Source organism: Zootoca vivipara, chromosome 3 (assembly GCF_963506605.1).
Source record: "Zootoca vivipara chromosome 3, rZooViv1.1, whole genome shotgun sequence".
In the NCBI taxonomy this organism is placed as follows: domain Eukaryota; kingdom Metazoa; phylum Chordata; class Lepidosauria; order Squamata; family Lacertidae; genus Zootoca; species Zootoca vivipara.
Window position 1 is genome coordinate 82,345,592 of NC_083278.1, and position 27,234 is coordinate 82,372,825.

At 43.9% G+C, this 27,234-nt stretch overlaps 2 protein-coding genes across 7 annotated transcripts in view; one reads left to right on the forward strand and one right to left on the reverse strand.

Annotated features, from left to right (window-relative positions):
• Positions 1-514: 514 nt before the first annotated feature.
• MRPL14 (mitochondrial ribosomal protein L14) lies at positions 515-16,006 on the reverse strand. 3 transcript variants are annotated; one of them, XM_060272928.1, is made up of 3 exons: positions 15,871-16,006; positions 6,870-6,965; positions 515-1,074 (listed from the first exon to the last, which is right to left on the reverse strand). In XM_060272928.1, exons 2-3 carry the CDS (start codon positions 6,941-6,943, stop codon positions 711-713), a joined length of 438 nt encoding a protein of 145 aa, XP_060128911.1. In that variant the 5' UTR covers positions 6,944-6,965; positions 15,871-16,006; the 3' UTR covers positions 515-710. The 3 variants fall into 3 exon arrangements, with proteins under 3 accessions (XP_060128911.1, XP_034966405.2, XP_060128912.1); XM_035110514.2 differs by lacking the exon at positions 15,871-16,006 and adding an exon at positions 15,273-15,340; XM_060272929.1 differs by lacking the exon at positions 15,871-16,006 and adding an exon at positions 15,260-15,337.
• Positions 15,475-27,234, forward strand: part of TMEM63B (transmembrane protein 63B) — a 76,660-nt gene continuing 64,900 nt past the window's right edge. For 3 of the 4 annotated variants that reach the window (XM_060272925.1, XM_060272927.1, XM_035108186.2), the window contains exon 1: positions 15,475-15,654. The gene's annotated coding sequence lies outside the window, so the exon portion shown is untranslated. Of the gene's footprint in view, positions 15,655-15,846; positions 15,961-27,234 lie in introns of those variants that run through there. The other variant, XM_060272926.1, reaches the window with a different exon arrangement.

Sequence of the window (27,234 nt, forward strand, 5' to 3'; positions counted from 1 at the left end):
TTGCATGTATTAATTCATAACTCTGCTTTCAGTATTTCACAGAATCTGGAATTATTTGGCAAGGACTGAAGGGGGGGGGAGCCATGGAAATCCCTCCCCCAATCCACTGATGGATTCCTTTCATCAGCCAACAGGCAGCATTAGATACCACCCTTTGTTGTGTATTTTTCTTATTTCCTTTCTGCTGCTCTTGAACAAAACTACCAGCTTAATGTTTTGTTGTGCAGTCAGTTATGTATTTTGTTTTTGCTGGTTGGAGCCTGGACGAGCTCGACATTTATCAATACATAAAATGTATTGACAAATGTTCTGGTTTAAGAAAGAAAGAAAGAGAGAGAGAGAGAACACAGACAGGACAAATCAGGAGATTAGCACAGGATATTAGCATTCAAGCCTAGTTTGCTCCTCCAATTGGGTCATATCACATCTTCGGCCTTCCCTAACCCTTCTGCCTTGCCCTGCCCTCCGCAAAGGCATCAGCCATGCAAAAAAAGCTACTGGATTAACAAATGGATTAACAATCTTGAGCTTTAATCATATCATGTCGCAAATGTCACTGAAAAGGGCAACAATGTGGCTTTCAAAAATAAATCTTAAACTGACGTGTTTTCAACCCATATGCCAATGCGAAACTTCCCCTTATTATTGTTTTACTTAGGTTCAGAAGGGTTGGGGGGGCAGTGCTACTTAACTGGATGTTCCCTTATTTGTCACACAAAGTTCTGGGCAATGGCCAACACTTTCGAAAATTCTTGCCGCTTCCGCAGCAGAGAGGGTATTGGGGTTTTGATTCTCGTCCCTACTGGGTTCCCGTTGTCTTCAATGAGCACCACGTTGTTAGAGTCAAACCTGGGAGTCATGCGAGGGCCCGGCATCCTGTGGCCAACGATTAAAGCCTTTTTCTTCTCCCCTTTGATAGCCAGAAGGATCTTGTCGCCGACTTTGCCCACTCCGTTCTTGGTGTACACATGGATGCACTTCGGAGGCCGGTGGTATGGGGTGTTTCCCAAAGTGCTGTTATCTACAACTCGCACACGTGTCATCTTCTGTATTGCACCACACACGCCGCTGATGCTGCCGAAAGATAAGTTCAAAGGCAATAACAAGTCAGACCAATGGTAGCAGTCCTAATCAAGGACTATGCTGTTTAAAGCCGAAAACTCTAAATACGCTGCCACAAAGGCAGTTTAATACATTTAAATCAACAGTGGATAGCATGAGAGGGTCGAAGGACAGCTTTTTATATATAAAGCAACCTAAGAAATGCAATTATTTTCAAACTTTTGCCCTTCAGAAAGTAGCTTTCCACACAAGCTTATCTACTAAGGAATTGCTAGCGTGTGATAAGAATTGCAGAGGATTCTGGGAAGTATTCTAGGGTGAATAGAAAGAAGCCATCTCACAAACAGAGGGCTGGGATGGGGGGAGTTAGCCCATTTCAATGTGAAGGTTGATTCCTCATAGAAACCAGATGCTGATAAGGAAGGAACTGGTCTTGTGGGTTTTGGTCTTGTGGGTTTTTCTGTCTTCCGCCTAAACCAGCCATCCCCAACCTTCGGCCCTCCAGATGTTTTGGACTACAATTCCCACTATTCCTGACCACTAGTCCTGTTAGCTAGGGATCACGTCACAGGAGTTGTAGGCCAAAACATCTGGAGGGCCGCAGGTTGGGGATGCCTGCCCTAAACCATGGGTAGGCAAACTAAGGCCCAGGGCCCAGATCCGCCCCAATCGCCGTCTCAATCCGGCCTGTGGACGGTCCGGGAATCAGAGTGTTTTTACATGAGTAGAATGTGTCCTTTTATTTAAAATTCATCTCTGGGTTATTTGTGGGGCATAGGAATTCATTCCCCCCCCCCTCAAAATATAGTCCGACTCCCAACAAGGTCTGCTGAAAAAGTTTGCTGACCCCTGCACCTAAAGTGTGAAAGAATTGTACAGTGGTACCTCAGTTCACGATCGCTGTGGTTTGTGATCGATTGGTTTGCGAATGCCGCGGACCCGCAATTGCTTACATCCGGGTTCTGTGGCACGTGGATGTGCAGAAGTGATCTGTGCAGCAAGCACATGCGCAAAAGCGATCTGCGCGGCGCGCACATGCGCAAAAGCGCTCTATCGGCGCTTCACACACATGCAGAAGAGGCGCTCCATTTATGGACTGCTCGGGGAGCAACCGGCTCCCCGGAACCAATTGCATCCATAAACTGAGGTACCACTGTATACGGAGCTATATATATTTCATTGAAAGCAAGTCCCACTAAACACAGTGAGGCTTACTTCTAAGCCCGCACTGTTAAGACTCCAAATGATTCCTGAGCTGTTACCATCATGCCTTACTATTACAAGTAATGTTTACTCATTCAGTATTTGTAAAGCCATACAATTATTTATTTTTAGAGTGAGATAAAACACACGCTGGGTGATCCTTCAGTCAAATCATTTTCTGAAATACTTTTTTTTTTATTAGCTATAAAAATTTATACGCCAAATGACCAAACATTGTTCAGAAGGCAAGCAAGGGATTCTTAAACTACAGTACCTGGTACTTAGGGGACCTAATAAGGATTTGAAACCGGCTTCTCTACTAGAATGTTAATTTCTCATAAGAGACTTCTGCTAATTAGATACTAGTCTGACAGGTTTTCCTGGGGTTTTGCGTCTTTTTTGCCTCTTCTAATAAAGAGGAAAGGATTAGAGAGACAGAGTGTGGTTGGTGAGAATCCATAATTGACTTCTGAACACTTTCTCAGCAAGGAAAAGCAATTATTTTTATTAAAAACAGGCATTAACCAGACAAATTAATGGAACACATCCAGATGAGATGTCAGATTTGTTGATCAGAAAACGTATTTTGGTATCTCAGTTCTCAATATTACCACCACTTTTGGTAAATTTATGAATTGTTTATCTCTTAGAAGCAGTTCATTTTTGACCCCTCCCCTTTATATAAAAATAGTCATTAGTTTTTTTCTTAAATAACTGGATGGCCTTCTTATCAGGAGGTCCATTCTGTATGATGTCTGAATTGGGCCTTTAGTGTTGTGGCACCTGCCCTTTGGAACCCAATGGGTGTTGGATTAGAAATTGTATTTATATATGTAATTGTTTCTATATAACTTTTAATTGTACTGTGAAAGACACCAGAATGCTGACTCAAACAGAACAGGCCTTGAGAACCCACTATGGCATTTGTTTATTTTTAACACCCATTTCCTCTTTAGCAACTCAGAGCATGTGGTACCCTCACACATGACCCCTTCCTTGAGATCTGCTTGCTTCTAGGTTGAGATAAAAAAACAATTACAGACTAGATCATCAATCTGAGTTATGACTCAAGCTGAGAAAACCACTGCAGCAAAATCTGAAAACCTCAACTTTAGAACCACCTCCTGCCCCCCTTCAGCTTTCAGTGAGTGGAAAATAATAAAGTTATTGCCATCAGTGAATTACTGTCTTCATTCAAAAGGAGACACAACTAGAGAATGTTCTATGGCTTTGAAGCACCAACATCCATGCACCATGCCGATTCAATGGGACCCATAAGTCTCCATCTTAGCTCAAGTGGAGCCCAAGGGCTGGCTGAAGTTGTTGACTTCTGCTGCATCCTTCTGCCTCTGTGATATAAAGCCAGATATAGGAATTAAAGCAGCACAAACCTATTTGATCTTTAAAAGCTTGTACATAGCTCAGTGAAGGAGCACATGGTTTGCACACAACGGGTCCCACGTTCAGTTCCTTGATCTCTCCAAGGAGGGTTGAGCAATCCTTCTCTCTGAAATCCTAGGCAACTACTGCCCGTCTAACCTAGAGGGACCAATGGTTGCCTCTGTTTCTAGGTCTGGCATATCTGAAGAGGGCACATATGCAAAATGGCAACATAAAGCCAGACAGACTAGAGCAGCAGATTTTTTACAAACCTAGACAGCCTATTATAAAGCAGAGACAGCACCTTGCCGACAAAGGTCCGTATAGTTAAAGCTATGGTTTCCCCAGTAGTGATGGATGGAAGTGTGAGCTGGACCATAAAGAAGGCTGATCGCCGAAGAATTGATGCTTTTGAATTATGGTGCTCTTGAGAGTCCCATGGACTGCAATAAGATCAAACCTATCCCTTCTGAAGGAAATCAGCCCTGAGTGCTCACTGGGAGGACAGATCCTGAACCTGAGGCTCCAATGCTTTGGCCACCTCATGAGAAGAGAAGACTCCTTGGAAAAGACCCTGATGTTGGGAAAGATTGAGGGCACAAGGAGAAGGGGACGACAGAGGATGAGGTGGCTGGACAGTGTTCTCGAAGCTACCAACATGAGTCTGACCAAACTGCGGGAGGCAGTGGAAGACAGGAGTGCCTGGCGTGACCCCCATGTGGTTACGAAGAGTCAGACACAACTAAACAACAACAATTAATTGATGAATATGAATGAAGAATAACATTTTTGAAGACGGTTCCAGAAAGCATACTGGCCTGTGGGACAGAAACTTACTATGCACAGCACCTAAGGAAATGTGCACCTGTGCACAATGAGATCTGCAAGGGAAACCTGCCCGACTTCAGTGCCAAACTAGAGCCTCAAGGCAGTTCCCACTTTTTGTTTACAATGCCCACTCGAGAAATTCATGAACAGCCAGTTTCTCTCTCGGGAACTCTCTTATACCACAAAGTATTCATTATACAATGAACCACAAATGTCAAGGGTCTTTGTTCCCTCTTGAACATGAAGGATTTGGCAGAAATATTCCCCACAAAGAGTAGCACGTTAAATGCCGGGGGGGGGGGGCAAATACCTGTACACATCTGAACTTTGGAACATTTTTGTGAATATACAAAGCCAAAATATTGCGTCAGACCATTAAATCCAAGCAGCCCCATGTCTACGAGTTCAAACGCCAATGGCTTGACAAGGTCTGAGACTGGGATCATTCCTTGCTCTGCTACTTAAAAGCCTTTTAAGGGAAGATGCCAAGAACAGAACCTGCCTACAACAGGAGAAGAATATGGCAAGGGAAGGAAAGAAACAGATTTAACCCTTATCCATCCCAGGTAGTTCTGCAGGTAAAATAAGATTGTGTTCACAGGTGTATGTAACTGCACAGGGTCACAAAAACACAATGAAAAGCTCATATTTGTGTTTGGAAGACTCTTATTTTTCAGCCTACTGCTTCTACAGGAGAAATTTTGCAGGGAAAAGGATATAACAGTGCATTTTTTATTCTGTTTCTGAGTTGCTATAAGCAGTTGTCACTTTTTCCCATCACTATCTCTAGCTTTGTTGGAAGTTTCTGCTCTCCAGTTCCTTGGCCTGCAATTCAGTAGCAGGATGTGGCACAACCCCAGGTTCACCGTACAAGAAAATCTTTAAGGATCCCACCTGTGGGAATGATTTTCCTGTGCTTCAATAAGATGAAACCACAAAGTTGTAACTCCTCTAGTTAAAAATGGATTGAAGAAGGAATTAAAATAAATGCCTGCAATGATATTTGACCTCTTTTCTCCTAAGAATGTATTTCTCACAGACATCAGAAATAAATACATTCACAATGGTTGCTAAATATGCCATATGTAAGAACTTATTCTCATGCAATGGAAAATGTATGCAGTCCATATTTTTGTTCCCTATTACCATATTTTTCCATGTATAAGCCTAGGTTTTTTTCTTAAAATAATGTCAAAAATTAGGGGGGCATCTTGGTTGGAAGGGGGGAGACTTTTTTGTTTTTTAAAAAGTTATTTATATCACACTTTTTCTTCACCATAGAACCCAATACAATATGCATACAGTTCCCAAGTGGTCTCCCATCCAAGCACTGGCCATACCCAAAGCTGCTCACTTTCAGCACATAGGTGACCTCATGTGCCTTCAGACCATACCTTGAAACAACAGAAAGACTACAGCAAATTTAAGTCGGTGAAAGACTTCATATAGCGTCTTACCACTGTGAATACTACTTGCTGTTTCCTAGCTTTTAACACAGTGACACTTTCTTCTTTGAGCAATGCAGAAAACCATTACTTTTATAAAAAAACACACAAAAAAAAATTTCAATTGCACTTTAAAACCACTGCCTTATAAAACTTCAAGGTATTGGAAGGATGTCTTGAATGCACTAGACTCAAAATTATCAACTACTTGCTAAGCTAAACAAATTGAGATTTGTCAAGGGGCATTGTTGAATGAATTTATCAGTTAAGACTAGAAAGAAATAACCTCCAAGTGGAAATCTGTTCAAGACATGACTAGATTATTAAAGGACAATGCTATACACACCTACTCAGAAGAAAACCCCACAGAGTTCAATGGGACTTATGCTCAGGTAAATATAGTGGTGGAACGCCTTCCCATCAGATGTCAAAGAGAAAAACAGCTACCAGATTTTTAGAAGACATCTGAAGACAGCCCTGTTTAGGGAGGCTTTTAATGTTTAATGGATTATTTTATTTCATTTTTCTGTTGGAAGCCGCCCAGAGTGGCTGGGGAAACCTAGCCAGATTGGTGGGGTATAAATTATTATTATTATTATTATTACTATTATTATTATTATTGCACTACAGACTTTAATTATATGGGAACGGCAAAGTTAACAAATCATATTAGGACAGGAGGTGGCATATGTAAGTAAAATGATTTTCAACTGAGATGGAATTTTTAATTATTTTAACCACTGGAACAAACCAGGAGTATTCTTATCAATAGGATAAATTCATGAAATACAGTCCTGTACAGTAAACCATAAACAATGCAATCTTGTAATTTTGCTTTTATAGAAAATAGGGAGGAGTCTGACAAATGAACACTAGGTTTGCTTCATCTGATTCATGTGCTTGTAAATATACTCCACAGTAAAAAGCCATTATCTGTATTGGAACACATACCTGAAATTTCGCTGATTTGTTGCTCTGTTTATTTGGGCTAGAAAAAGCTCTGGGTACTTTTTCCAAAGCGCCATCAGGATTCTGGTATTAAAAAACCTGGGCAAGAAACAAAAAATTACTAATAACATACTACTATTGATGGTTACAATTTTTATAAATATAAATCAAACTATCAATTCTATGGGATACATTCAGGGGGGAGGATATTCTGTTGCGGTGTCCCCGAAAGCCCTCAAAAGCATGCATTGTATTGTTAACAAAGCGCAGCAACATTCCCTCCTCAGATCAGAGTCAACGCAACTCAGTTACATATAACACAATGCTACTGTATTTAAATAATAATAAAAAGCACTGCAGTGCAGCTCTCTTCTTCAAGGGCATAGATCCTTTCTGTACAAGCATCCTCCTACCCTTACAGCTGTCGGTTTTCACAGCCACAGGCATTTTAAGAATATCTGTGCATGGAGGGAGCAAAAGCCCACAACTCTTAGTTAGCTATACAACAGAACCATTTAGCAGTCACAATAAATTCATTTTCAAAATACTAAAAGCATCAAAAGATATACTAATTTATTTGCTGGCACGTTTTAAGGGAAGCTAGCACAGACATAATAACTTTTATATGCCTGTTGTCTTTGTCCATGGAGTTTTCTTGGCAGGGATACTGGAGTGGCTTGCCAGTTCCTTCTCCAGGTGGATCACGTTTAGTCAAAACTCTCCACTATGACCTGTCCATCTTGGGTGGCCCTGCATGGCATAGCTCATAGTTTCTCTGAGTTATTCAAGCCCCTTCGCCACGACAAGGCATTGATCCATGAATTATGGTGCTGGAGGAGACTCTTGAGAGTCCCATGGACTGCAAGAAGATCAAACCTATCCATTCTTAAGGAAATCAGCCCTGAGTGCTCCCTGGAAGGACAGATCGTGAAGCTGAGGCTCCAATACTTTGGCCACCTCATGAGAAGAGAAGAATCCTTGGAAAAGACCCTGGTGTTGGGAAAGATTGAGGGCACTAGGAGAAGGGGACGACAGAGGACGAGATGGTTGGACAGTGTTCTCGAAGCTACGAACATGAGTTTGACCAAACTGCGGGAGGCAGTGGAAGACAGGAGTGCCTGGCGTGCTATGGTCCATGAGGTCACAAAGAGTCGGACACGACTAAACAACTAAACAACAACAACAGCACAGACATTTTAAACAAGTTTGGGGGACAAGATTTTAAAGAGTATATCAAAATTAAGTTTTTATGTTTTATCTGTATACTATTTGGAGGTTTTATTTGGTTTTTAATCAGAAAGGAGTCTTAAAATTCAATGGGAATATAATCTTAAAATCAGACCCCAGCCAGCATAGAGCCAATTCCAAGGGGCTAAAAGGCCCCCCCCCATTTTTTGAGGGGGCTGCCCCCCCAGTTGGGCATTGCTATTCAAATGGTGTCCATATGCTGCATCTTGGGATCAATTATGCCAGCCAGTGATATTTCTAGAACGGGAATCATAACAAATTCCCAAAATGGGAATGGGAAGAGGGCAGAAAATGAGAAGAGGGCAGAAAAAAGGCAGGAGGATTACTACATAGTGCTGGGGAGGAATCAGCACTTTGGGTGTGTATAGGTATCAGTGATGTGAAGATATGTAGTTGTGTGTTCCTGGAAGCAAAATATAGGTTGCCAGGGAGGAGTTTGAAAGCTGGGGCCTTCAAAGCAGCTTTCTACAAAATGCTACCAGTTCCACTTGCAGGGCTACCTAGACAGGTGTAGCTGTGTAGTCTCAGTGCATGAATGAGATAGTGGTAATGGCAGTTTTGGATTTATTTGGAGTTTGGATTTGTTAGTCGCTGAGAATATTTTGGGACAAGCTGGGCCTGATCAAAAGGGACAGGGCTCCACTTGAACTGGGAAGGAACCAGATTTCTGATGCTTGAAATAAAAAAGATGGCGGAGCGGCTTTTAAAGTGATTGTTGGGGGAAAGCCAACAGAAGCTGAGGAGCATCCAGTTCAGAACAAATCATCCCCCAGGGATGAGGGAGGGACATATTTATTATAATTCAAATGGGAAGCGGGCAGAGCTAAGCACTGAGATTGCTGGAGCCCATGATAGCTATTCAGAGAAACCAAAGCACCATAGGTTAAATGCAAGTGCCAAAGACACTTGGAAAGAAATGCTGTATATACAGTAAGTGTTTGTATAGCAATGCTAGAAGACTAAGGCAAGACAGAGAAGCAGGAGTGCTTGGTCTCAGAGGAGAGCATACATACAGTGGGAATAAAGAAAACCTGGTGAAATGGAGGAAACCAGTGGAGCATCATTATCTGTGGATACAAAGCCTATAGAAAGGCCACAAAAGGACATACCGTATTTTTCCTTCCATAAGACGCACTTTTTTCCTCCTAAAAAGTAAGTGGAAATGTCTGTGCCTCTTATGGAGCGAATGTGTGGTCCCTGGAGCCAAATTGCCTAGGGGCTAAAGGCAGATCATGCTTTTTTAAAAGAAAGAAAGAAAGAAAGAAAGAGCTAAAGGCTAACAAGAGGGAAAGAGAAAGGAACCCGCTCAGCAGCTGATTGTAAGAGATCTGGGAGGGAGATAAGAGAGCTAGCTCTCTTGGCCCCTCCTGACCCCTTGCCTAGGCCTCAATTGTTGTCTTCAGAGGGAGACATGTGACTGGCTGATTAGATTATCTGTCTGGAAACTGTAGAAATGGGTCCCTTTCCTAGAGATTAGATTAGATTATCTGTCTGGAAACAGTAGAAATGGGTCCCTTTCCTAGAGAAGTTGCAGAACTGTGAGTTGAACCCCATAAAAACAGGATTTTTTTCCCCTTTGCAACTCAGCAACTTTGAGCTGATCCTAAAAAATGGAGCTTTCCCCCTTTGCAAAAAAGCTGCACAACTCTGAGCTGACCCCCCCCTCAAAAAAACTGGGGGTTTTCCCATTTGCAAAAAAAGCTGCACAACTTTGAGCTGATCCTTTAAAAAATGGAGCTTCCCCCCTTTGCAAAAGAAGCTTCCTCAAATATTTAACGGGCTGGGGGGGCAAAGGCACCTAGGCCTCTAGGAGTTGGCTGCTATGCCTAGGACAATTCAAGAAAGCAAAAAAAAATTTCTTGTTTTCCTCCTCTAAAAACTAGGTGCTTCCTATGGTCAAGTGCGTCCTATGGAGTGAAAAATACGGTAATGGAGGCAGTGTCACTCTGCACTTCAAAGACGACATATAACTCAACAGGCAGGAACTCTTCAAAGGGCCAAATTCCTCCACAGAATATCTATAGGTGGTGATACCAAACCCAAAGAATAATTTAGTTTCCTCCTGACCATAACAGAGAATGAAATCAAAAAGGCATCCCAAAGAGGAAGTGCTGTAGTAATGGGTGACTTTATTTACCTTCCCATACATTTGGCATATGCATTCTTCAGTAGTGCAAAGGATTAAAATTTAATAATACCTAAAATGATTGTGTACTACATAACTATGCCCTAGAACAGTTTGGTCACAAAATCAACCAGAGGGGTTAGCCCTGGACTTAACTTTAAGTGGTTCCAACAAACTGGTGCAAGATGTAGGTATTGTTGAATCAGTTTGGAACACTGAGCATAGTGCTATCAAATTCAATTCATGTGTAAATGGACAATTGCCAAGAAATTCCAACAGAGGCATTTGACTTCAAAAGAGGGAACTTCCCAAATATTAGGGGATTGGTAAAAATGAAGTTGAAAGGCAAAGTCAAGAGGGTCAAATATCTGCAAAATGCTTGGGAGTTATTCAAAAACACAGAGGCTCAACTGGAATGCACCAGCAGAGGCAAGAGGATGCTTGCATAGTTAACAAGTAATTCAAGGAAATTACTGGAAGAAGGCTTCCTTCAGAAAATGTTCTAGTCCAAATGAGAACAAAAAGTAACACAAACTTTGGCAAAGGAAACACAAGCAGACAATAAGGGGTACAAAAAAGAATCTGAGGATCCCATTGCTAAAAACATGGTGAACCACCACAACAAAATCTGAAATTAGCAGCAAATTAAGGAGGCAGCTAGACTTTGGATGACAAGGGTATGCTAAAGGAGAAAGGGGGGATTGCAGAGCAGCTGAATTAATTCTTTGCAATTAATTGTCTTCACAGATGCGGATACACGGCAGAACTCTGGGCCTGAACTAACCCTCTCAAGAGAGGAGTCTGAGACACTGGGACAAATATATGTGCAGGTAATTTTTAGGGCGGAAGAATATTCAGTTGTGTAACCTGCAGTCTGACACAGGCTTACTATCTCAGGGATGGAGCTTTCTAGCATATAGTCATAAGGAACAGAGGAAATTTTAGTCATCATATTTGTGCACCAAAACATTAAGTGCCTTATTAAAAATCACCACCCATACCCAACTCCGTAAACGTATTTTATTCCTGTCCTGCCACACAAGCAAATCTAGAACAATTCCAGAAAGTTGCATTCCAATGAGCAGAACAGTAGAACACTTAATACACGGTGGCCTGAAAAGCACCTACACAAACACACCTTCTCTTATCTGTTGGGTCTACTGCTGAGGCCAGCCAGAAAATAATGTAACCTGCTTGGGGAAAAACAAAGCATACAATTGCCTAAGAATCTGGACGTTTCAGCAGCCCTAGCACGTTCCTCTTTGATGTCTTGCTTCCAGAAATATGATGTGGCACTTAGAAATGTGAAGTATTGTGCAAACCTACTTTTAGTTACGGGTCAAAAAAGCACTTCACTACTCTTGTGTAGCAAGGTGCAAGCTCTGTGAGAAGGAATATAAGCTTCAAAGAAGCTGTATGGTATTATATTGTTGCTCAGCATTAAGATAGCCCAGCAGGCCTTTAGCCTCATCTTTCACATCTCCAGGCCTACCCTAAGCAACATCCTTGCATGCCTTCTACAGTGAACATAGCCTGCACCGCACAGCAAGCATGGCCATAGCAGGAAACACAGACATATTCATGCTGATAAACTCCAACTGCTCAATAGGAGCCTACACCCTAGGGAAAAAGCTCAAACCCAGCTCCATTCCAGGTCACTCCTGAAGAACACCCCATCATGATTGGCTAAGCCAGCTTGGAAGCAGAAAAAAAGGAAACATTTTCAAGCCCTCTGAGTGAATAGTGCCGATACACATGCAACAGAACACAGAAAATGCAGCTTGTGAGAGATTGTAGATCTTTACCTATAATCGGGGGTGGGGGGTGGGTGGGTTCCCATTTATGGAAAAACCTCGACTGCAATCAAGCACCTTCCTTCTCATGTAATATGGGTCAAGCAAATGCCTCACATGAGTGCAGATAATACAGTAGTACACAACAGTAGTACACAAACTGGCTTTTTAAAACACAACCTCACCTTTTCACTTAGCATGTAGCCAGTTACTACGTATTCCCATTTCACACACAACTTTCTCATCAAGAGTTCCAGGATCCACAACATTGGAGTTGGGAGGCAGTGGGGGGATAGCAAATGGAATAAGGTAACAGTTTTCCCATTGTTTCAGTTCATCCTGCCTGTAACTCCAGATGTCCCCTTCTCAGGAAACAGACCTTTTTCTTCAACATGACAAATCTATACAAAAAGTTGGATCCCTTCCATTTTGCAGTTACCCAGATCTGTACCATTTCCACATACTGGCTGATTCAGCTTTGGTGTCCTCAGCAGTCTGTTCCTATGGATGTTTCCTTGGAATTGAGTCCCACTGAGTTATACTTGCACACCAAGTACGTGTGCACTGGACTGTGCTGCCTTAGTTTATATCGGGTTGCCATACGTTTGGATTTTCCCAGACATATCCAGAATACTGCAGTCGGCAGCAGTGTCTGGGCAGAAATTGGGAAAATCCAGACGTATGACAGCCCATGTCGGCAGTGCCGTTTTCCCATTAAAAAAAATACCTCAAAAACGGCATTTATTTATTTTTTGTAATTTTGCCTTAAAAGCTCAAGAACTCTGGGCAAAACTAAAGAAAACTCAACAATATTGCTTAAAAAAAGCTGAACAGATTCTGTTCAGATTTTCACTGTTTGAAATATGGCAACCCTAGTTTAGACATGTTTATTTGGCAAATCTGATTCTAAAGTAGCATTTTTACTGTAGCAATTAGAATTCTATTTAGTGAGTTGTGTACACTCCTGATTTCAAACCACAGAAGAGAGCAATTTTTGGAGTAAGAACATGACCAAAAGGTATCAAATGTGAACAATGGCCACATGCACTGCAATGTGTTACACTGCCTCTGTAGCTTCCACAAGCTCATTATCAGTTACTTTTGCACAATAATCTACAATCCACTAACTTGCATTGTAAATGGAATCAGGACCAGAGTATCAATAACTTTACCTTTAATCTATTCAAGGTCTGCTTGCAATTTTGGCCAATGACTGAGGGAGCCAAGTCTACAAACAGAAAGAACCTTAACTTAGCAGCCTCCAGTTTAAATTAAAAGGTTGCAACACCCTCAGCCTCCAGTTTATTGTTAGCAGAAATGTAACAAGATGTTAAACTTGCGCAAACAGGAAGTCTAAGTCTCAAAATCCAAACTTCATTTTAAGTCCTTAATGCAGGCTCCCTTGGCGTATAATTATATAAGGGGTTATTGTTTGATTAAAGAAATGTTAGCATAGCTGCCAAGTTTTCCCTTTTCTTGTGAGGAAGCCTATTCAGCATAAGGGAATTTCCCTTAAAAAAAAGGAGAACTTGGCAGCTATGTGTTAGTGAATTGTTAATGTGCTGTTGATACAGTTTTGAAGGGAAAAGAGCATTCTCCCTTTGTTTTTAGATTATACATGCTCATGTCACAGCAGGTACCATCTCTGAAGACATTTCCCCCAGTGTGAGAAGAGGAAAAGTGAAAAGACCTATAAACACGCACCTGCTACCTATGGATTTGAAAATACTTGCTTTTTTTTCAAAAAAAGTTTTTTTTAAAAAAAAAATCTGATGCCCAGTAATTGGGAGCACACTTTTAATTGGTCCAAAGCACATTGTAGTGTAGCCCCAAATACTATTAAATGTGATGATTTCAAAGATCAGATTTGACCAGGGATTTTGCATTTAAGAAACTGGTCCCAAAATACTGAAACAAGACACACCTGCAGGACCCAGAGCAACAAGTTTCTGACAGTAGATACTGGAGACAAATGTAGCAATAAACCAGCAGGACGGAAGTCTCTAACAGTCATTAATATGTACTGAACAAAGATCAAGGTAGGTCAACAAGTATGCTGCAAAAGAACTGTAAGTGGGCCTCAAGCCACAGTCTTATCATTACCCAGTACAGAAAGAGCTGAATCCTGGAGACTGGGTTCAAATCTGACCTTTACTTCGGAAGTGCTATGTCGCTTTGTTTAAAGTGTGGAGTTGTTGTTAAAGTGTCAGGCCAGACAGTCACTATCTGTTACAGTAACCTACTTCCCAGGGTTGAGGCTAAAATGGGAAGGGAAACAGGTCGGACATGAATGCCACCCTGAGCTTCTTTGAAGAAGGGTAGGGTAAATTTAAAAAACGCAGCACCTTGCAAATTAAAAACGATGTGCAAATAAGTAGTTGTAAACACCCACGCTCATATGCGAGATCCTTTTGAATCCAAGGGGGTTGCCCTGCCTGATTGTTTACATTTCATCTCAGAAAAAAGTCCAACCAGGCATACTCCCAAGTAAAGTGTGCATAGGACAGATACTTTACTCTCAAATAAAGTAGCAATGCCAAGCATGCAAACTAAAAAGTAAGTGCCGCTTAACTCAAGTGTAAACATGCCCAGGACTGGACTTGTAACTCATTTTAGATCGGGGCTGTCTTATTACTATGATGAGCTGCCTGCATTGCCTACAGCAGTGCTAGCTGGAAACGCTTCCCGCGCAGTTAAATGTGCAGAGGATCCTGCTGCTAATGCCCTTATTATGATGGCAAAGCGTGAAATCCCAAATCCACCCACACGGGAGTAAATCCTACTGAAAACAGAGGCCCTGATTTGTGAACAAGGTATGTTTAGGGCCGCACTGCAAGGTTGCCCCCTGGTGCTGACTTAGTAGGGCAAGAGCTCTTCGGGCATCCCGAAGGGAACCGGCTCCGTAGGGCATGCGCTCTTCCGGGTCAAGGCTGCAATCCCAAATATATTTATCTACCCCATTTATCTATTATGCAACCCCAAATGCATTTATCGAGAATGCACGCACGGGACCGTGCAGCACCGCTTGCTACCGGTATGCACGGAAATCCCCGGGACCTTCGTCCGAGGAAGCCTGCACAGGTTGAGGCTGCGGCTGATCTGGCCTCTTTCCCGCAAGCAGAAGCGAGCCCCGTCCCCGCCGCTGGCTCCCCTCCCACTCCCGCGTTGCGGGGCGCCGCAGGGTAGCCGAAGGACCCCGGAGGGCAAAGAAAGACACACGCGCGCACCCTTAAAACTCACAGGCTCCTCGGGCCCAGGCTCCCTTCCAAACGCGCAGGCGCAAAGCAGCACAGCCGCGCATGGCAGGGCCCGGCAACAAACCTGGGAGGGGGCGCGTGCGCACAGCGCGAGGCGGGTGGAGGGAGGGGAGACTCCTCGCTTTCTCCGCCCGCCCCTTTCCCTAGTCTCCTGCCTGCGCCGGGCGAAAGGCCACGCCTCCCTGCGCGGCTCCCTCCCCTCTTATTCCCGAAACCGAGAAGCCGGAGCTGGGAGGCGCGAGTCCAGGAGGAGAGGGGAGGTTGGGGCGCCTGTTCCTCGGCGGAGGGGCGTCAAGCGGGAGCCCCGCGCTGCAAGGGCGAGGGAGCAAAAATACCGGAGGAGCAGCTCTGCCTTTGACAGTGAGGTAAGTCGCCGGGGAGGTGGCTGCAGCTGCTGCTGCCTGTGCCTGGCAATGCCCCTGCGCTCCCTTCTCGCCTCCTCCTCTTTCCTGCCGGGCTGCAGCAATAACAGCTCCAGAGCCCCGTTTCCAAGGGCGCCCGGGACGTCTTGGCCATCCCCTTGGCGGAGCCTTTCGGGGCGAGACGGCTCCCGGTGGCGCCTTCTTTTTCCTCCCACCTACCTTGCCAGTGCGGTATCTGTTTACTCGCGAGAGAGCGCGCTGCTTTGCTCCCTCTTGCCTCGAGGTGGAACAATGGCAGCGGAGCCCAAGGTAGGGGAGGTGGTGAGAGGGTGCCGAGCAAGGTCTGCCGCTCGCTGGGCGTGTGTCCCTTTTGCAGAGCCCTGCGGCAGGCACGGGGTGGGGGTGGGGGGCGCTTAGCAGCCTCCCCTCCTCCCTCCGCCTCCAAGAAAAAAAGCCTCTGCTCCCCCACCCCCCTGCTCACCCAGACACAATGACAGTCGTCCGCCGATCCCGCGCGCCCCCCTCCTCTCGAAACTGGTCTAGCCGCTGCGTTTCGTCGCAGTTCTCTGGATTCTCCCGCACAATGTCAAAGAGGGAGGAAAGGAGGGCAAGATGCTTTTTCTTCGCCGTCAGACAAAGCAGCCATCTGGCTGGGGTGTGTATGTGGTTTTTAAAGACCCGATCAGGCTTTGTGTGCATGCGTGTGCATTGGTCAGGATGGCGAGAAAGGAGGGACGGGATGTGGAGGCACAGGCTGCGTGTTTCTTTGTTGCTGTCTCCCCTCTTGGTGGTGTGATCGCGATGGTGGTGCTGATGATGATGTTGCAGTCAATCCCCCCTTCCTTCCTTCCTTCCTTCCGCGTCAGGTGCGGTAGGGAAGGGAAAACCGAGAAAGCCATTTCAGTGCGGTATCCTATAGACAAGCCCTCTCGGAGTTAAGCCCCACTCACGGGACTTATTCCCAGATCTGTGTGTGTGTGTAAGGAGTGGTGTCTTTTACGTTCTCTCTCTCGTGCTGCTTTTGCTCTGGAGATTTCCCTGCTGCCTTCAGAACAGCTTTCCTCCCAACGTGATGGTTGATGGGAGTTGTAGTCCAAAACATCTGACCGGCACCAGGTTGAGGGTGTTTTAAAACCGGCACCAGGTTGAGGGTTCCTTTGCTTAAAAAAAGAAAAGGAAAAGAAATGCACCAAATGCTCTGGGAAACCAGGCCCAAAAGGAGGCGGATGCAAAACCAAATCCATGTCCTATCCTGCCTCGCTGTTCCCATGCTACCCTGCCTTTGCACTGTGCCTCCTCCAGGGATTTTCCTTTGACCGAGTCCCAAAGATAACTGAGAGCAGCCAGGCAGTCAACATACCTTTCTTTCGCCTGTGATGTCCAGATGTTACTGGGCTGCAATGCCACCACTTCTTACCATTGGCCATGCTAGCTGGCACAGATGGGAGTTGGAACCCTGCAACATCTGGAGGGCCACAGGTTCCCCATCCCTGGGCTAAAGGAAGCATTGTGGTCTATTTCTATGACAGATGGGAGGGAAGCAGGATGGACAACTTTTCCCAGACCTTCTCATGTGACACAATTATAGCACTTCAGTGGTTACCATCTTTGCAACATCTGGAGGCTACAAGCCATTCTAAGTTTAAACCACAGGTGTATGCAAATGAGGTTTAATATAAAATAGATTAATAACTGCTGCTATATCAACTTAATTATCCTGCTTCTTATTCCCCCTCCCACCTCATTTTAAATAAAAAAAGTTGGCTTGAATGCAAAGGGAGGTGTATTGGAAGGAAAAGACTGAGAAGTGAACCTTCCTATTGTTATTATTATTGTTATTATACAAACCCCCCTTTTACAGCACCCTAATGGCAGTGCCTCATTATGAGACAGGGTCAGCTAGTGTGTGTGTTACTGGAGCTCAATGTGTCAACAACATCTAATGATATCCATGGGAGATGGCTTCCTTACTGTTGGTGCGGCAGTCTGAACATTTGGAATGCTGAATGAATGTAGAGGGTGTTTCTTAGATAGATAGATAGCATAAAGCCTCTCTCCAGCTGTGTTTGAATCTGTCACTCAAATCAGAGGGTAAAGATGTTTTGGCTGCACAGATGCTCAAAGGCTGTATGTTGTAGCAAGTAATAAATGCTGTTGATATTGGGGAAGGCACAGGGCCATGTTATGACTTCTCCAAGTGCACAACAAAGAAAGTTCCTTTAGATTCCAATTAATTGGTGACAGACTTTTGGAAATGTTTTATGGACTTCTTTTGGGGGGGGGCAAAAGCAAATGTAAAATATGGATAACCATAGAGAAGATGTTATTAATTACTATGCTGTTTATCATTTGCATAATATTTTTGCGTTGCTGTGTTTGCCTGGAAGGAAGGCATGGAAGGAAAGTCAATGTTACAGGGATGGACCTAAGGCAGGGAGATTCTGACCTATCCAAGGTCACACAATTAGTCCAAGCTGTTAATCCTCTCCTTCAAACAATGCCTGCCTCATCTCTGAAACTGCTATGGCAAATGCAGCTACTGTCTTCATTACTAGAGAGTTATGTGTAGCGCAATCCTTATCATGTTCTCTGACACAGGCTGCAGTGAGTTCAGAGGGAGTTACTCTCTTGTAAGTGTGTTTAGGATTGCAATCATAGTCTCCTTACAGATAGGAGATGATCAAAGGCATGGACTAAAAGATAACTGCAGTCAAAATGGGGTTCAAAGGTTTGGATCTTTCTCCTAGTAGCTGAGGCAATAAAGTAGATTTCTGTTACATCATGAAACCCAAGGTGCAATAATTCATGGTTGTTTTTAAGGTAACAACCTACAAGACATAGACGACATGGCCTATTGAAAACAAAAAATTGAAACCTCAATGCAGAGAATATCTGTTTAAGAGGGTGTATTGGTTGGGAGACAATGGAAGAGTGTGCCTTCAGGGGTAAAGTCAAACCATTGGAGAGTTACAGTGCCTGCTATACCTGTAGAGACCGATATGGGACAGATATATTTCATTGCAGGTAGGGCAGATTACCTAGTAAGATATTGCTTAAAGCATCTCTAAACACAGTCTTTCCCAAACTTAGAATAATCATGTATCTCTTTTGAGAGTTTTACTGGCACGTCCCCTTCTTGGGCAAAGATAATTTGAGGGGTAGTTTTAATAATACTATTTTATCTTTGAATTGTTTTCTGCAGCTAAAAAAACCCTACAATAAAGTAAAATAAAAAGTATGCTGTGTACCCTTTGAAACCCTTTCCCTTCTTCTTCTTCTTTGGTGATCGCACATAGCCGAGTAAGATTGTCTTCCATGAACACAGTTTTAACAATGAGTGACTGTGGACGCCAATTCTGGATCCACATGTGGGGACATTGGTTTCCGGCAGGGAGTTGATCACGGGGTTTCCCATACCCCCAGGGGTACAGGTACCACACTTTGGGGAAGACTGCCTGGATGGATGGAGGAATCCCCATCCACCTTGCAGCAGGGTGGCAGCAATGGAATGGGCTAGGGCAGGCCTGTCCAACCAGTCGATCGCGATCTACTGGTCGATCACAGGCTGTCCCTGGTCAATCCTGGTCGATCACAAGATCTCCAGCGATCAGCCAAAAAAGCTCAACAACTCTGGTCAATCCAATGGGTAGATCACTTCCAGTTTATTTGTAGTGGGAGTAGATTCACATTCTCTTGGAAGTTGGACACCCCTGGGCTAGGGAGTTGTGTGGCTCTCCCACATACACAAGCAGGGAACCAACTTACATGCAGGGGTAGGGCAGCTGCCAGACTCCCTCTCTCATGTGGGCTCACAGCAGCAGTGGCATTGCAATGGAGTCAAGTAGCTGTTCAGCAAGCCTGTGAGTGAGCTTGAGGGGGAGGCTGGTGAATGGAGCAGAGTGGCTGCCAGGGGGCCAAGTGGCAGCAAGCACTTTGCAGGGCAGGCAAGGCATCAGCTCCAGTAAGCCTTGTCAGTTGTGTGGGTCCCTGCTGTCTTACTCTTGCCTGTTTTTGGCAGGTGGGGGGAGGGGACAGGACAGGGCAGGACAGGGAGAAAGGTAGGATATAGGGCTGTGGATGTGGTTTATATTGCCACAAAATTTCTGTGACCCCTTTAACCAGAAGTTTCTGGTTTTGCTTGTCAAAGGTTTAATGAAATCTTCTGTCAACATCTGCTGTTTAATCAAACTTGGAGGTTGCATCACACACACCAATTTTTGCTGTCTGCTGAAGAAAGGATGTTCTAGGTGTTCTAGACTGTTATCGATAAGGTCAATCAGGGTGGTAAGACAAGAGGATTTTGGTTTATCAGTGGAGTCGTGACTCTTTAAATACAAACTATGTATGTTAATTTTTTTTAAAAAGGAAAATGTAAATAAGTTGTGAAACCTCATGCTTTCCCACATTTTCTGTTAACCCACAGGTAGGAAAATAAAATATATATAAGGAATTCAAAAGTTAGGGAAAAGGAGGTGACTTGGAGTCTGTTCAGAGATCATGACCAGCCATCATGAGCTCATCTTTGGACTGATCCTTCTCAGCCGCTTGGGGATGCACGCTTGCTTAAATAACTCGGTAAATGCAACAAGGCTTTAATCTGTGGAATGGTTTCTGGAGGTCTTTGTTTCCTTTGATGAATTCCTGTGGAGCTCAGATTCAGGAGAACAGGCTAGAAAGATCCAAGAAGGGATTTTTCCAAGAAGGATTGTACAGTTTCCCTAACAAAAGGTTCCAGGATGCATTCACAGTCTTCACCACCCAAGTTGTCAGTCCTCCATTGCAGCTCTCTTTTTCTGGGAAGCAAAAGGGTCCAGGGGGAAAGTGCCATCTTCTGAGTATCCTGTCCATATCCTCTGATTGCATGAACTGAAAGGTATCCAGAGCCAGTCTGCATAAGGTCTCCAATTGTGGAGTCCAAGCTGGAATAGATGCAAGCAACTTCATCAGCAGCCTGCTCACAGCAGGCTGCTAAGTGCTGCACTCTTTTCCCGGACAAGTCAGAATGCAGTAGGCCTCAACCAAGGGGAATCTAGTACAATTCTGTCAAGTTCCAGAAAGGGTCTCCCGATTCCAGAGACTAGTCAGAGTCATTAATGGAACCATTAAAAGACCAGTTGAATTCAATCCCACGGGAGGGCCCAAGAGGTGGTGGGTACCTGGGGGTGAGAAGTCATCAACAGCAACCTTGCTAGGGCCGCTAACAATGTGGAGCCAGATGACTAGTAATTGTAGCACAGTACTCCTAAACTATAGGACCCAGGTGGCGCTGTGGGTTAAACCACTGAGCCTAGGGCTTGCTGATCAGAAGGTCGGTGGTTCGAATCCCTGTGACGGGGTGAGCTCCCGTTGCTTGGTCCCAGCTCCTGCCAACCTAGCAGTTCGAAAGTACGTCAAAATGCAAGTAGATAAATAGGAACTGCTACAGCGGGAAGGCGCGCAACCCCAGAGTCGGTCATGACTGGACCTAATGGTCAGGGGTCCCTTTACCTTACTCCTAACTATGCCTACTCAGAAGCATGTCCTGTTGAATTCAGTGGCAATTACTCCCAATTAAGTGGAGCTAGGATTGCAGCCTTGAGGATTTCCTAGAGGGCTTGAGCTAACCAGGCCCCATGTCTTACTAGGGCAATCATATACTATAGAGACTCTCATCCATCACTCACCCCAATTATAAAGAGGACTTAATGCAGACTGGTGGTATTGCAGTCCACCCATTTCTTACTTATCTGGATCAGTATGTAGGTTTTTAAATACTGAAATATGCCATGTAAAAGTCTACTTTAGTTGTTACTCCCACTGACAAGGGAACAAGGCTAAATACCTTTCAATGTCCAGCTTGCCTTTCTTGGCCAAGGCAAAAGTGTATGTGTTAGTGCCTTAGCTCCGGGTCTGCCTGGGGGATTCCAAACATCTTTATTCTTACCAATCTGACTCAGTCTGGATTTTGTATGTAAACCCTATTGGTCCTCTGCTGGATCACATACGTGGAAGGATGCATTGAAGGAGTGGGATACTCTTATGTTCTAGATCAGGGGTCAGCAACCCTTTTCAACCATGGGCCAGTCCACCATCCCTCAGACCATGTGGTGGGCCGGACTATTTTTTTTGGGGGGGGGGGTGAACGAATTCCTATGCCCCACAAATAACCCAGAGATGCATTTTAAATAAAAGGACACATGCTACTCATGTAAAAACACGCTGATTCCCAGACTGTCTGTGGGCCGGATTAAGAAGACGATTGGACCACATCCGGCCCATGGGCCTTAGGTTGCCTACCCCGGTTCTGTATCTCTCTGTAGCATACTAGTAACATTCTGGACCATCTTTCATGAATGGAGATTGGAAGCATCATGCTTTGGTAACACTTATCCTAACTCTGTGGTTGGGTTCAGATAGTGGTACTGCATGGTTGCTGGAACACTGGTGGTTGTTGGTTCTGCTGAGCTATATTATAAGTGCTTGATCTATTTGAAGTTCTACTCCACCCTCAACCTCTCCCAAAGGACCAGGTAAATGGCACAGGAGTGCTCCCAAGAATACAACAATTGTAAAATATTAAGTACTGAGGCTCAGCATTATGTATAAAATAATGCCCAAGGAATTCCACCCATCCAAGGCTCTAGTAAGTATTGGTTTGTGAATAATTTCCTTCCTGTTTCCCAGGCGCCCAGTCTCTTTCCTCTTCCCCTGAAATCTCTCCCTAGGTGACTGCATTGTCCCAGTGCAATTCTCCACCCTACCGTAACTTTAAACTTAGTATTAAAAAATTCTGCGTCAAAAAATTTAGTGTCAAAAATTCTGAATGTCAAGCAAGGCAATGAATTTAACTTCATTAATTATGCTAGTACTTCTATGGCACAGAATTTATCTAATCTAGTTGTGAAATTTGCATTTGCTTGCACTAAATCACAACGGCCTGGCAAGGCTCTCATGGTGGGAGAGAGTGCAGCCTTCTGACACCTATTATTCAGTATTAAGGAGCACAGTGCTCCACTATCAGATCTATTATGTATCATTCAGGTGTTTAGCACATATTAAACTCCTGCTGCATGTTACGCATTGCAGCAAGCACAAACCTTCAGGGACAAATACATGTGCCCTTGTGTGTAGTGCGGGGGGAGCAGGGGGTGCAACTGTTGGTTGTCAGAATCTGCTTCTCTGAGCTGACTGTGAAGTCTTTGCAATGCTTCTCTCTTGGCAATTCTTTCAGATGACAGCTTGGCCTGATTTGTCATACTGTAGCTTGAAGTGGTTTTGCAGTTAGTGCAGAGGAGTGTTCAACACTGCATCAGCAAAAAGTAATAGGAGCTGAAATCTCCTAAATACAGTAGAAAGAGGGAAGCGTCTGTGATTCCCATGGAGTCTGAAATTGGCTCCTGATGCTGTGAATGGATTATCTTCAGCTGGGCTGATCTCTTCAAAAGCCCCACTTGGGCCATCCTGGCACTACCCTCACACATCAAAGCATACCTTCACACACTCAGGGTGTGTGGGAATGCCCATGTGTGAATCCATGTGTGAATTATACAACTTCATGTGTATGTTCAACTGGCACTCCACCCCAACTAGCTTGAAGCAGAGAAATGACAGGCACAAATTGGCAAAGAATGGATGGATCATTTGCATCAAGTCTCCAGTGTTTATATCAATACTACTACCGGTATGAGAAGGGCATTGGATTTATTGCCATGGGGCAATTGTGCACTTGTTAAGCTTCCAAAAATGTTTTAATCTAAGGCAGTCATGGGAACCTGTGGCCCTGCAGATGTTGTTGGACTCCCAACATCCATCAGTCCCAGCCAGCATGACCAATGGTCAGGGATGGTGTTGTTGTAATCCAGCAACATTGAGGGGTAGGGGTGGGGCACAGGTTCCCCATCTCTGACCTAAGTGTTTGGCCTAAGTGTAAAGACAGATGCAGCCTTTTTAGGGCAGCAGAGCCAACTAGAATCTCCTTCATCACATTTATTCTAAACATGTCTTTCCACCTTAAAGCTGGATTTTGAAAGCATCAGCTCTGTGCTTGCAGCAAAAGCTTAAAATGTACTGTGCTAATTGGCTAGTGCCTGTGACATTCTGAAGCAGTTATACAATTAGTGTTAAACAATCTATTTTTTATGATTAAAAATGTGATAGATGAACATTTCAGTTAATAAATGTATATGCCATGCTTTAACATATTTTAAAAGATGGGGGCTGCCTAAAATACAGAGGATGAAAGACTGAATCGGAGTTTGACTTGTTGGTATGAGTGACTGCCATTTCAGTTGCAAAGCAAGGAGAAAGTGAGGCTTTAACCACTGCCAGAAAGGCATGCTATACGAGTCCATTCCTCACTCCCACTCCTATTAAATCTGTTTTTACCAAAGTCATGGGGCAAAGGGACAAGTGCTTTTACGGGTTGACTAATAAACATGTAGTAAATGGTAGAAATAAATGAATAGCTTTCACAGAGGAGGAGTCTTCCAGTGATCCATATTTGGATATTTCATTTGTTCAGAAAGTTAAGGGTCAGCATTTTCATGGGGTAGTGGGGTGCTTTTGCTCACATTCACCATTTTTGGCAGGAAGGACTGTATGGCCATGTTTGGGCATGATATTTTGGCTTTCAAAGCTGAGAAGTGTATGAGCCTTTTTGCCCATTCAGGTGGTCTTTTACTTTTCCCTTTGCACAAGCCACAATTAAACCAGGAAGCCTCTAGTTAACCAAAGTTGAAATATTGTTACCAGTTTTGGACCAAACCAGAATACAGTACAGTACTCGACCATATTTTGAAGTTGATGTAATCTCCTCTCTTGGTAAAATTGCAGCCTTTACAGTAGATGTAGAAAAGTACCCATGATCACTGCTATAGCCCAGTGTGTTGCATTGTAACACATGTAGTCACGAGAGCCAATATTGTGAGTGCCGTGTTAATTTTTCTAAGATAGGAATTCTCAGCTTTAGCATTTGTTTGTCAAGAGAGAGATGACTGGCAGTGGCTCTGTTAAGTTTTCAGTGCCAGCTAGCTGAAGGCTCGCTTATTTGCCCAGGCATCCAGAGGAGTCTGCAGAATTGTTTTTAATTTGCATTTTGTATTTAGTTGGGAACTGGATCTCATTGGCAGGTCAGAACCTCATCTCTGTGCACGTACAACCAACCATCTACGCGCGCCCCCCCCAACATATGCACTAGATTTGGCTAGTGAGTGGGGCCACCCACCTGCCACTCACCTAGAATTGTGATGATGCAGTTCATGCAGTTCAAAATCAGTCCATGTGAGCAAAAAAGACTGTGCAGTGCTTCCCAAGCACTCACAATCAGCTGATAGATGGTGCTTGAGAAGTGCTGCATAAGGGGTCTTGCAAACAGCTTATTGGTGATGCTTGCAATGCCTCTTCTATCCAGGTCTTACCTTTTCCTGCCTCACACTTGATGTCATTTAAGTTTTGGTTTGGCCAGAATTAGGCCTAATTAGGTCTTCAGTCTGGAGATTCCTCACCCCTGTGCTTTGGGATTGCCTTGGCAATGAAAAGTGAGAGGGGGAAACTTCACTAAATTTTCCAGCAGAAAACGTAACACTCCAATCTTTGGTATGTTCCAGATGTTTCAGACCACAACTCCCGTCAGCCTCTAGCAGCACAGCCATACTGACCACGGCTAATGGAAGTTGCAGGCTAAAACATTTGGAGGGCACCAGGTTGGGGGAAGGCTGTTGGAATCTTCTTGCTTGCCAGTCGGTATGTCAAGTATCATGCAGAGTACTGTACTATTTGCAGGCTGGACAACCCAAACCATCCCAGGCACAAAGATGCCTCATGAAATACTTTTCTTCTTATAAGTTATTCTCTGACTGGCTGTTTCCAGGCTCTGCCTTCATGCTTGTGCGTTTTCTCTCGTTTCTCATTCTTCCCCTTCCCCTATAGGCTTTATATGACCTGTTCAGGCTGCCCCAGAGCTACAATTGAAATGAATGGATTCCAAACGTTTTTGTCTCACTCAGGATTAATTCATTCGTAATTTTTATTAGTGTTTACACCTGAGATTAGCAGAACTCATTTGTAATTAGAATTTGTTTTGGAAATTAATGGTGACCCCTTTTTAAGAAAATAGAATATGTATTCCACTCAATGTAGTTTTTATTTTATGACGCAAAGATCAGGTTAAGCAAAACTTGTACAGTTGGTCTTCTTAGCTGCAAAATATGCCATGGAATTAAGACGCATAGACAGGGCCGTCTTAAGCATAACTGGCGCCGTGGTGCGAAGATCGCTCCGGTGCGCGCGCCCCGCCCCATTTCCCACCGTGGCTGGCGGGCAGGCACAGCCGCGCGGTGCCCCCCTGGCAGCCCGGCGCCTTGCACCACCCAGCCTTGCCTTAGAGCTGGCCCTGCGCATAGAATAAGGACCTTTGCATAGGAGACCTGAGCAATCTGTGTGGTGACAGAGTTGGTGCTGAGCCCATGAGTAAGGGGGACCTTGAGTATACTCATATCTAGTATTGGCCTATAGAAGTAGTGTGTCTGATTCTACAACTGGTATATTACTGCAACAAAGGGAAGGGAGGATTCAATATGCTGCTTTGTTGTAGCTCTCTAGCTTTTGATGAATTACTAATGGAGCTTGTGGTGGAGCTTCCATGTAAGCAGAGGAATGAATCATGTGGCATTCCATCCTAGATTTGCTTCTTAATGACTGCCAATGATCACCATTTATCCTTGAATCTCCCTAGTGACCTGTTCATACCGTAAATACGTGGCTGATTACGTGTTCCCAGAGTATGGACATCTGCATACAATGCAATTTTGTGTGTGTGTGTGTGTGTGTTGTTATTTTACAGGATCTTAAATACAGAAATACAGATGACCAGCTGAAATCTTGTTCTATAAAATAATGATAGCATAAACAATTTTTTTGCAAGCAAAGCGCAAATGAATATGAGGAAGTATTCATGCATTTAGTGCCTTTGCATGCATACATGCCAGTATGCTTGTCTAAGTGTCACATTATATAATCAAATAGATTTTATGCCATAAAAAATGAACTTACATATGTGTCTATAGCTACTGGAGCACAAAAACAGAGCATTCTAAATAGTTTTGGGTTCCTCCCCTCCCTGCTAAAATTAAATATGCCATATATGTAACTTTTATTTCAATTAATCAAGACCTTTCCAAAAGAGTTATAACAATTATCAATGCAGCTCCAAGTTTAGGCAAATAAATTATTCATGTTCATCCAGAGCGTCTGTACATTTATGAATAATAATTAATTTTACATGTAGCTAAACAAGTCTGTAATTATTTCAACTATTAAATATTACCAGTATAGTTTTCACTGAGGGACACCATTTTGCTTCCTAGATTGATTACTTCCCAATATTTCTATCCCAGTCACTTGTGTCCAATGCTGTCCATTCATGAGCAGAACGGACTTGCACAGTGGGATGCCCCATTCCTCTTCTCGTCCCTGCAGCTGCCTCACCCACGAAATCTGGAGGACCCCCTGGACTAGAGCAGATTTGGGAGACTTTCAGGGTGAAGAGGAGAAAGGTGAAGTGCTAGTGGTAGTTTACTTTTATATTAAATATTCTGATTCCAATAC